The sequence below is a fragment of the Phyllostomus hastatus genome, unplaced genomic scaffold (genome assembly GCF_019186645.2).
Source record: "Phyllostomus hastatus isolate PE091 unplaced genomic scaffold, TTU_PhHast_1.1 phas_scaffold_501, whole genome shotgun sequence".
In the NCBI taxonomy this organism is placed as follows: domain Eukaryota; kingdom Metazoa; phylum Chordata; class Mammalia; order Chiroptera; family Phyllostomidae; genus Phyllostomus; species Phyllostomus hastatus.
In genome coordinates this window covers 52,757,149-52,767,128 of record NW_025334033.1, presented here as the reverse complement: position 1 = coordinate 52,767,128, position 9,980 = coordinate 52,757,149, and the positions used below count along the sequence as shown (strand labels likewise).

The 9,980-nt window shown below is 58.8% G+C and overlaps 1 protein-coding gene across 3 annotated transcripts; it reads left to right on the top strand.

The window, feature by feature from the left end:
• The first annotated feature begins 1,149 nt into the window (after nucleotides 1-1,149).
• Nucleotides 1,150-9,530, top strand: ZDHHC22 (zinc finger DHHC-type palmitoyltransferase 22). Of its 3 annotated transcripts, none has more exons than XM_045823466.1 (3): nucleotides 1,150-1,314; nucleotides 3,472-4,020; nucleotides 8,749-9,530. In XM_045823466.1, the coding sequence occupies exons 2-3, from the start codon at nucleotides 3,495-3,497 to the stop codon at nucleotides 9,012-9,014; spliced, it is 792 nt and encodes a 263-aa protein (XP_045679422.1). In that variant the 5' UTR covers nucleotides 1,150-1,314; nucleotides 3,472-3,494; the 3' UTR covers nucleotides 9,015-9,530. The 3 variants fall into 3 exon arrangements, with proteins under 3 accessions (XP_045679422.1, XP_045679423.1, XP_045679424.1); XM_045823467.1 differs by lacking the exon at nucleotides 1,150-1,314 and adding an exon at nucleotides 1,568-1,638; XM_045823468.1 differs by lacking the exon at nucleotides 1,150-1,314 and adding an exon at nucleotides 2,654-2,713.
• Nucleotides 9,531-9,980: the final 450 nt, after the last annotated feature.

Genomic DNA, 9,980 nt, shown 5'->3' with positions numbered 1-9,980 from the left:
GCGGCTCTAACGGGAAAAGGCCACTCGTGCTCCCCTGTGGCCACCCTGTGGCCGCGGCAGCTCACAGGGCCACCAGATTCTCAGAGGTCAACACCTGGCAAGCTGGGCTGTTTCCGCTCTTCTGTAAGACCCTTTCAGAGCCTGAGGTTTCCTGGCCCCCCTTTTCATTGTGAGGTACACGGATGAAATACAGAGAAAACGGTATCTGATGACTCAAACACATAGGCTGAGCTGATAAGCATATGGCCTTCATTTTAAGGGATTGCTCTTGTTTTAATCAACCAGTTGAAAAAGCCAATAAACAGTGATTTATTTATTATGTTTGCCTTCACCCAGAGATGTGGAACAGGGCAGGTGGGGGGCAGGAGGCATGACAGCCCAGGGAACTGAGGTAGTTGAGGGGGGGGCTCCCATATGCCCGCAGTATTTCTAAAGCTCCCTCTGCCTTCCTCACCCGTACCGCCTTTTGACACACACTGGCCGAGTGTGCCCACCTTCTCGGTGCCCCTCAGTACTCACCTCAGAACAGTGAGTTTCAGAAGGAGCACATAGGAATGGGGAGATGGGACAGGGTGCCAGGCAGATGCTCCTGGCTCCAGCTCTGTCTGGATAAGCCCCAACGTTGTCCTCCCTTCGCCCACATGAGAGCTCCTGCTGGGTCTCAGAGTGATACTGGGCTGCGCAGAGGCCGAGAGGGGGTGCATTAGTTCAAATCCAGGCTCTGCCACCACCCCGCTGTGTGACTCCGGGCATGAGACTTAGCGTCTCTGTGTCTCAACCTCCTCATCGGTACAGGGGGGACGGACATCAAGCTTCTGCTGGGCAGATGAACCAAGCTGCCTTATGATAAAGGCTCAGCACAGTGCCCGGTGCTGAAGGCTGATAAACAGTGTCAATAATTATGCACTAATACTCAAATAGTACTTACCATGGGCAGGCCCCGTTTCAGGGCTTTACACATAGTATCACTTAATCCCCACACCTCTGTTTTACAGCAGAGGAAACCGGAATCTGAAGATCACACGGGGGTGAATGGCGGATATGCAGACCCTGGAGACAGGCTCTGGCGTCGGGGTCTCAACCCGTCCGTGACAGTGACGCTGATCTTTATGGCTTTTGCCCCCGCAGGCTGAGCTGTGAGCCCCCCAGGCTTCTCTCTGTCCCAGAGCGGAGAGCAGGGAGAGTGTTCAGCCACAGTGGAAAGGCAAGAGCAGGTGATGGCTACAGCTTCCACACTAGAGCGGAATCAAGATCCCAGGTGGAACCGGTGGCTGAAGTCAGGCAGGGCGCCCCAGCCGGCTCCGAGGGAACTAGGTAAGGGAGGGGTGGGGGGCAAGTCCGCGGCGCCGAGAGGGGTGGCCAGAGCGCCGCCCCCAGAAGGGGAGGAAGGGGTGGCGAGGGCTGGGGGGTGGGGGGGTACCCAGCTGCCATACCCGCCGCTTCCTGGCCCCCACTCGCCGGCGCCCAAGTGGGAGGACCACAGCTGCCCGCTCCCTTTCCACACCCCCGCTACCTGCCCAGTCCCCGAAGCGAATCGTGAGGAGGCTCTGAGCCAGCGGGGCCGAGCCCACAACTTTGCAGCTTCGGGGAGGGCGAGAGTCGGCGTCCAGGGCTCCTCTTATCCGCGACTAGAGCTGGGTGAGCTCCTTTCCCCACCCCTCTGCGGCGGTGCGGCGGCGGCGGCGCAGGGGGCGGCTTCCCCGGCGTCCGGGAGGCGGTGGCCGAGAAGCCCGCGGCGGCCGCCCGCGCTGTCTGCCTCCCTGGGGTTCCGGCCGTGCCTCCCGCCGCGGGCGAGGCCGGCGCCAGTGCTGAACGGACAGCTCCCCTCGTCCTCGGGCCGCACCCGCGGTCTCCGTCGTCTCTCCTCCCGCGCAGGGCCCCGGCCGCAGCCGCCCGCCCAGCGCGGCTCACTCCCCCAGCCCCAGCCCCAGCCCTTCGCCTTCCAGGCGCCGCGGCGCATCTGGAGGCTGCTCCTGCGCCCCCCTGGCGACCGGCGTGGGGAAGACACTTGCTTCCCCGGAGCCCGGGGCCGAGGGCTCTCTCTGGGGTGGACAGCGCCGCTGCAGCCCCAGGGAGCGCGTGGCCAGAGGCAGGGCCGGGCCCCCAGCGACCACCCCTGAAGGTGCCTTGGGCTGGGCCCCTGCCGCGGAGAGAGGCCCGCGGCTCCCAGGGCGGCTGCGGGTCCCCGCGAGCACTGGCACCTGCAGAGGGGACTCCAAGGTGATGCTGGGTCGCCCAATTGGACGGGACAGCCTGGACGCAGGCCCTGTGGCATTTGCCCACCCAGGGTGCAGCAGCCTTCCCAGAAGTTTTCTCGCGCCTCGGGCTCTCCTCTCCTTAGCCCCTAGAAAAGTTCTCTTGGGCGCCCAGAATCCTGTTTCCCGGTGGCCTCCGACGCTGGGCAGGAACCCGGGCTGGGGGGAGGGGAGGGGGCGGGAGGAGTGGGGATGCGGCCGGGGGCTGCGCTCGGCCCCGGGGGTCGATCAGCAGAAAGGCTGGCGGAGCACTTACTCCCGAGCCCAGGGCGGGCTTGTTGGTACCGAAAGGGTTTCGGCGCCATCGGCGTTGTTTGGGTTTCTAGCTCCAGGAGGGCGGGAGGCGGGTGCGAAGGGGGGATTTTAATATCGTCGCCTCAAATGAAAATGCTCTTTGCAAAGAAATAGCCGGGGCTGCCGGCGTGGAGAGGTGGGCTGACCAAGACCGGCTGACACAGGTATTCCAGCTGCCCCCACCCCACCCCACTCGGTGCCTGAGCGCGTGTGTGAATGTATCGATTGCTTTAATTGATTTTTTTAAAAGGCAGGTGGCAGCGGCTGCTCGTGTGTACACAGATATACACATACACAAACACAGACACCCAGACACACATAGATTACACGTACAGAGTCACACAGGAAACACCCCCCCACACACACACACACATCACGGACCCACAAACACACATACCTCCAAAGAGTCTTAGGTTACCGGTGAGGTCCCTGAGTATTGCCCAAGATGGGGTGGGGGCGGCGGCTGAGAAAGGGGAGGTGAAGCAGGACTTCCATCGTTTGCCTCAGTCCCCACCCCAAAGCCTGTCCTTCTCCTCCTGGGGGGTCTGGAGGAGAAACCCCAAACCCGGGCTCTTTTCCGCTGCAGTAAAGGAGCGGCGCCCTAACCCCTACCCCCATCCGTTGCAGACTGCGCACAGGCCCAGCCTCATTCGCCTTGTGCCCGGCTCCGGGGCGCCCGGGGGTTGCCCAAGTCGCTCAAAAGCCGAGGGAGCGGGCACCGGGAAGTACAGCCCGACCCCCGGAGGCCGTTGTGGTCTCGGGGTCGCATGCCCGCTCGGCCCGGGTTAGGAAAAGAGGAGGGTTGATCGAGGAACAGGGACCCGAGAGCGAGGATGTGCGTGGAGCGGGACCGACAGACAGCGCCGGAGGAGCACCCTAGGGCGCCCCCTAGACACCGCAGTAAGTCTTGCTCTCACCCTAGGCCCCTTAGGAATGTAATCGAAGATGCTGGCCCTGAGGCTGCTCAACGTGGTGGCCCCCGCCTATTTCCTGTGCATCTCCCTGGTGACCTTCGTGCTGCAGCTCTTCCTCTTCCTGCCCAGCATGCGCGAGGACCCCGCCGCCGCCCCCCTCTTCTCGCCCGCGCTGCTCCACGGGGCACTCTTCCTGTTCCTCTCAACCAACGCCCTGGGCAATTACGTCCTGGTCATCCAGAACTCCCCCGACGACCTGGACGCCGGCCAGGGGACCTCCTCCAGGAGGGCTCCGTGCCCCCCGCCCAGCACCCACTTCTGCCGAGTGTGCGCCAGAGTCACCCTGAGGCACGACCACCACTGTTTCTTCACCGGCAACTGCATTGGCAGCAGGAACATGCGCAACTTCGTCCTGTTCTGCCTCTACACCTCCCTGGCCTGCCTCTACTCCATGGTGGCGGGCGTGGCCTACATCTCCGCAGTCCTTTCCATCTCCTTCGCCCACCCCCTGGCCTTCCTCACGCTCCTTCCCACCTCCATCAGCCAGTTCTTCTCTGGTGAGTGGGCCTTGAGAGGCAGGTTGGGGCCTGTGCAAAGACCCCCCCCCACCCCAACCCCAAGTTTGCCAGATTTAGAAAACAAACAAATCCAGAATGCCCAATTAAATGATAAATTCGGATAAACAACGCATACCTTTTTAGTGAATAAGTATCTCCTAAATACTGCATGAGACATATGGAAAACATCTGCTGTTGCCTATCTGAAATGCAGTTTAACTGGACATGTCGCAGTTTGCCCGGTAACCTCTCGTCCTGCCCCATCCTCATCACTTCCTCCTTGCTCACCACTGTCCATTTGCTCATAGCATCATGGTGATCCAGGCAATACACTGGCTCTGTGCCAGGCGGGCTGGGTGCTGGCCATCCTTCCATCCTTCCATGCAGCCTGGGAGGTACACCCATGCCATGACCTCCCTCTGCCCAGGCCCCGGGACCTGCTCACAGGCCACCCCAAGGCCTTTGCCCTCCAAAGGTCTTGCCAGCCCACCACAGTAAGGTCCACAGGGTGCCAGGCCAGCCCCAGCAGGAGACTAAGCTCTGCCCTCCTGCCCATTGTGGTTGACCCCTCCCAGGCGGCTGAGGTCTGAAGATGCGTTGGAGCAGGGGGCGGCTTGGTTGGGGATGCAGCCATGGATGACGGCTCCATCCTCACATGACAGAGTCACCGCACTGGTGTGGGATTTGTGCCTCCAGGAGGTCCTCACATGGGCAGGGGCCAGACGTGAGGGGCTTCGCTGAGGTGCTCAGCGGGGCACCCTGGGGAGGGCTGTATATAGTGTACCCAAGAACAGCTCCCTGGTACCTGGCCCAGAGGGACCCAGTGGCAGTTCTTACCACTTTACCTGGCCTTGAAATCTGTCCCTTCTCATTTCCTTCCTCTCCACCCCTACCCTGGCCTTGGACTCGGATTGGCTTGGTTCTTACAACTGATAGTGTGCACCTGTGTATGTGTGACATCGTTACCTCCCTTTCTCAGATGAAGAAACTGAGGCTCAGATGGGATTAACTGGCTTGCCCAGGATCTTCCTACTCCTGCAAGGCAGCCCCTTGCCTGCCCCTCCCCCCTCCAGCAGCAGAAGGAATACAACCCATTTCCTCACCCACTGGCATTTCAGGGACAAAGAGAGCATGCGGCTACTGCCACTGAGAACCCAGGGTTTTCTTGATGTGCCTGGGCTGGACATTCATAAACATTCTGCTCCACTCCGGAGGCAGCCATCATTTCAGTCTTTGCAGGCACAGAACCATTGTGCCATTTGGCAGTGGGAACACAGAGACACAGGGAGGACCCAGCTGGGGGGTTGCCGTGAGGTCTGGTGGCTGGGCTGAGCCCAGAACTCCGCTCTCGGGCCTTCTGGATTCCGACGCTGGCATAGGAGGCTGCTGGGACTGAAATAACCAGGAGGAGGAAGGGTAGGTGGGCGGGCTAGGGGGTGGAGTGTGAGCACAGGCAGGTGGAGGGAAGAGGAGAGCCAGACAACCTAATTACACTTCTTTTCCAAGTGGTTTTATCACATAAAACTGGGTGGTTCCAAAGGGAGGGCCTTGAAATGGTTGCATCTGAGATAAGCCCAGGCTTGAGGCCTATCCACACGTGCGAGGTTCGGGAGGCAGGGAAGAAAGGAAGAAGGGTCTATTTCTCCGATCTGACCGGAGCACTGAGCCAGTAAGCGCCTGCCTGGAGGCCGGGTCCCTACTGCCGCAGAAGGATGAGCGCCGTTTTCGTCTACCCCCTCGCCGTCCCCAGCAGGAAAAGAAGGCCAAGATTTCTCATCTCCAGCTCTCCCATCGTGTCTTCCTCTGTTGCCAACCTTCCACCATTCCCCTTGCCAGTCCTCATCCCCCCCTCCCCAGCACATGCCCCCCCACCTCTTCTGCGCCTCCCTCCCTATCTCTCCCCACCCTCCTCGATTCTCAGCCCAGGTGGCTGAGGCCGCTGCCTATCTCCTCCGCTCAGGAGCACAGGAGGGAGTCAGAAGGCCCAAGTTCTTTGCCAAATTGAGCTCTTAGTTCCCAACTGTGGTGCTTTTTGTCCCCGACTGTGGCACTGTCACTGAGTCATATCTGCCACCAGAACACGGGATGGCTGGGGGTGTGGGCCCTGTGCGTTAGAAGTGGAGGGGGTCTTGTGGTGGCTGCTGCCCATGGGCCTTTAGCAGATGCTAAAGAGGTAGGAGGCTGGCCAGGTGGATTTTAGAAGCTGTCTTTTCTTTGGTCTTCGTGCAATCTGTACAGGTTGTGTCACCTCTCTGAGCCTCATTTTTCTCACCTAGGAAAAGGAGATGATGCCATTGGACCTGTGTCATGGCATTTGTATAAGTATGCCAGCATGGCAGATGCCCTCAGAATGTCCAGTAGAAGGGAAAGGAGATTAATGTATGTTGAGCACCTATTATGTGCTACCCACTGTACAGGTCTCATTTCATTTAATCCTCACCGCAAGTCAGTGAGGTAAGGATTATCATCTCCATTTCAAAAGCTCAGGAACCAAGGGGTCAGCGAGGTTAAGTTGCTTTGAGGCCGCACAGAGAGCATGATTCCAAACCCAAAATTTGGACTCAGGGTTACCAGCCTCCAGAGCTCATACTCCGTCTCCTCCACCACACTGCCTCTCTAAAACTGCTTCTGGAGGAATGAGCCATTTTGGAAGTGAGGGAGCTTCTTGTCCCTGAGTGTGTATTAACGATGCTAGGCAATGACCTGTCTAAGGTGTCATAAATGCTTGGCAGGAAGCAGGGAGGGAGAGATTGAATGGTGTGACCATTCAGGTCGTTTAGAAAAACTGTGATTTTTCTAGAAGAAACAGAACTATTATTAGATAGTTGAAAGAGCCAAAGCAGCTGGGTTAGGCAACTTCAAACATTTCAAGAAAAAGCAGGTCCCCAGAAGAGCTTTTGGTAGCTGCCGCAAGGGGCCAGGAGAAGGCCACAAGGTCTCTTCCACATGCCTTGATTTAGTGCCAGAAAAAAAGCTCTTGGAAAACAGCTTGCATTAGCCCAGGCTTGTCCCTGCGGCTGAGATGCAAGGCAGGCCCGCGCCTGACAGCTCTGATGCCCTCACACCCCAGCTCGAGGGCCATCATGGCCTGTCAGTACCCCTGGAGCCCAACAGGAGCCAGGTTCCCTGGACCCTTCATCTCACGTGGGGCCGCCTGAGCTAACCTGTGCTGACAGGAAGAAGTGGGTCGGAGGGACGGCACAGCCTAGTGTGAGGCCTGTCCTGCTGCTGCCCCCAGCCAGCTGACGGGGCCCTCAAAATGCCAGCTGGAATGAGCTCTCCGTCCCCTGGGCAGATGGATTTATTTTTCTCCAACTTTGCAAATAGAAACCTGCTATCAAAGCTCGTAGGGCTGAAGGCAAGAGGAGGCTGCTAATGAGCAATCCCGAGCCAGGCCCGCATCCTCCTGGTGGCTGAGAACGCCACTGCTCAGGCTGGACACGTTTGAAAAGCCCAACCCTCAGGGGCCTGAAAATCGGAGCCTGGGAGACCGGGGAAGAGGTACACCGGGGCCAGGGGATGCTGGCGAAGGGAGGGACATGGCTGATGTTTTCAGAGGTCAGATAGGTGGTAAGGGCAGGTCTGGAGCAGGCACCTCATCACCCTGGAGGAGGTGGCGGTGGGCGTGCCCTGCAGGACAAGACAGGCTGAGAAGGGCTCTCAGATTCTCTCCTGGGTCCACCGCCCTGGCTGCTGGGTGGGACAAGGTAGGTGCCTGTGAGCCCTGGGATGGTCTAAGGCATTGAAGTTGAGAACGTTTGGGGCATAGTCTCCTCATCTGTGAATGGGCCTCAGCAGGGAGCACCGCGCTGAGTGTGAACCGGCCACTGTGCACACACTCTTTCTGAATCATGCGGCCCTATGGGACCAGTTCACAGATGAGCAAACTACAGCTCAGAGAGGTTCAGAGACTTGTGCGAGACCACAGAGCTGGGAGATTTGAACTTAGCCTGGGCTGACCACCCCAGCTCTGAAGAAGAGTGTGGAATCTCTCAGTGAATGTTTAAAAACTAGTAACAGAGAAAACTTGTCTAGAGGAGATTACAAGAGGTTCTGCCCAAGGCAAGGGGCTGGACTAGTGACCTTGGGGGCCTCCTTCCTCCTCAGCAAGCTCTGATTGACGGGACATGTTCTGGTGGCCCAGTGTCCCCTTGTTAACATTAATGACTAAAATATTCTCTAATTCAGAGCTCTGCGCTGCCCTGGGAGCCTGGGACCTGTTCGCCTTGATGACTAGACACCGCTCTCCATCATGCTGTCACTTTCCTGAGTGCCCCCCCCCCCCGCCCGCCATGCTTCCAGCTCCACAGGGAGAAGATGCTTCAGTCTAGACAGCTGCCCGGGCGCCAGCTCCCTCTCTAGGATCCTCAGCTCACCCCTCTTGCCTCCTGAGAAAAAAACCCCTCTCCCTGATTCCAGAGCAGAAAGGGAAGGCAGAAAGACAGGCATGTCTGGTTCAGGGCACGTTTGAGTCTAGGTTCTACCCAAAGAAGCATCCTTCCCGACATCCATTTCTGGCCTGGGGAGTCAGTCATCAGCGCTAAGAAAAAGTTGGGACAACTAGTTATTCTTTCTCTCCCTCGCTGCAGCGCTGAGATTGCTATAAAATGTAGCTTCGGTCTCATCCGTCTCCCCCCCTTCGCAGCGGAAAGCGCCCGCAGAGCCGGCAGGCCGGTACGTGGCCTGGGTGTAAAGCGATTCTGTGTTTCCCCGCCCCCTCCCCTGCAGGAGCTGTCCTCGGTTCTGAAATGTTCGTCATCCTCATGCTCTACCTCTGGTTCGCCATCGGCCTGGCCTGCGCCGGCTTCTGCTGCCACCAGCTGCTGTTGATCCTGCGGGGTCAGACCCGCCACCAGGTGCGGAAGGGGGTAGCCGTGAGGGCCCGGCCGTGGCGCAAGAACTTACAGGAGGTGTTCGGGAAGAGGTGGCTGCTGGGTCTGCTGGTCCCCATGTTCAATGTGGGCAGTGAGAGCTCCAAGCAGCGGGACAAGTAGCGGGCACTCCCAGCATTTCTCTTTCTGTGTCTTGACTCCTCCTGAGCATACGACCATGGTACCCTTGTCTCCACCCATGACCCACTACAACCTATGGCTGGGGATGTCCTAACATCCACCCCCCACTGGGCCACATAGAGAAAAACGTTGGCTGGTGGATCGCGACAAGGAGGAAAATGAGGTCCCCAGCCATTTTTGCCCTCCCCACAGGCCAGCCAGGTGGCTGTCAGGAGGCCGCTGCTCTGGTTTCTTTTCCTCGGGTCGGTCCCTGCCTTGCCCTTCGGCCAGCCTATCGGCCCCCTACCATGCCCCCTGGCATCACTGCCATGGGCTAGAGCTCCTCCTCTCAGCCCCATGTTGGGAGTGCGGAGTGAATCCTTGCTGCTAGGAGCCTGCTCCCTGGGACCTGGAGGCTGGCAAAGATGTTTAAAATTACAAAATGTTTAAAATGACCAAGTCTGCTGTGCCAACTGCCAGGAAGGTTGGGAAGGTGGGGGGAGTGTCCTTGTCCCCTCTGTGGAATTGTGGGCGATGGGAAGGAGAAAGCACTCAGTACCCAGCACCCAGGCCGTGGGGTTGTGTGTGAGTGCCGCTAGCCTGGAGGTTTCCCGGCAGGGGCTCGGCAGGCACGCCATGGAGAGACTCTCTGCACAGGGTCAGGAGAGGGAAGGTCTCTTCCCATCCCAAGGTTCTGGAGTCCTCTCTGTGATTGCCAGGCCCAGGGGCAGCGTCTCTAGGGGTGCCTGTGAGCCGTGTGCTTTCGTGCAGGGTAGACCGGGCATGGAGGAGTCTGAAAATCACGATGCAAACTTTTAGGACCCCACCCAGCCACTCAGGAGAGTCTCTGGAGGGAGAAAGTCTACCTGGGTTTTAATGCTAGTGAAAGGGGTTGGCATTTGAGGACAGAGAGATGGAGCAGGTCAGAGGCAGGTGGGGACAGTGGTGGGGAGAGCAGAGCTGGAAGGT

What these genes read in the sequence shown, in the direction of transcription:
- ZDHHC22 (XM_045823466.1), top strand. Translation starts at nt 3,495, where the DNA reads ATGCTGGCCCTGAGGCTGCTCAACGTGGTGGCCCCCGCCTATTTCCTG. An exon ending in CATCAGCCAGTTCTTCTCTG is followed by an intron (nt 4,021 to 8,748) that starts GTGAGTGGGCCT and finishes CCTCCCCTGCAG; the next exon opens with GAGCTGTCCTCGGTTCTGAA.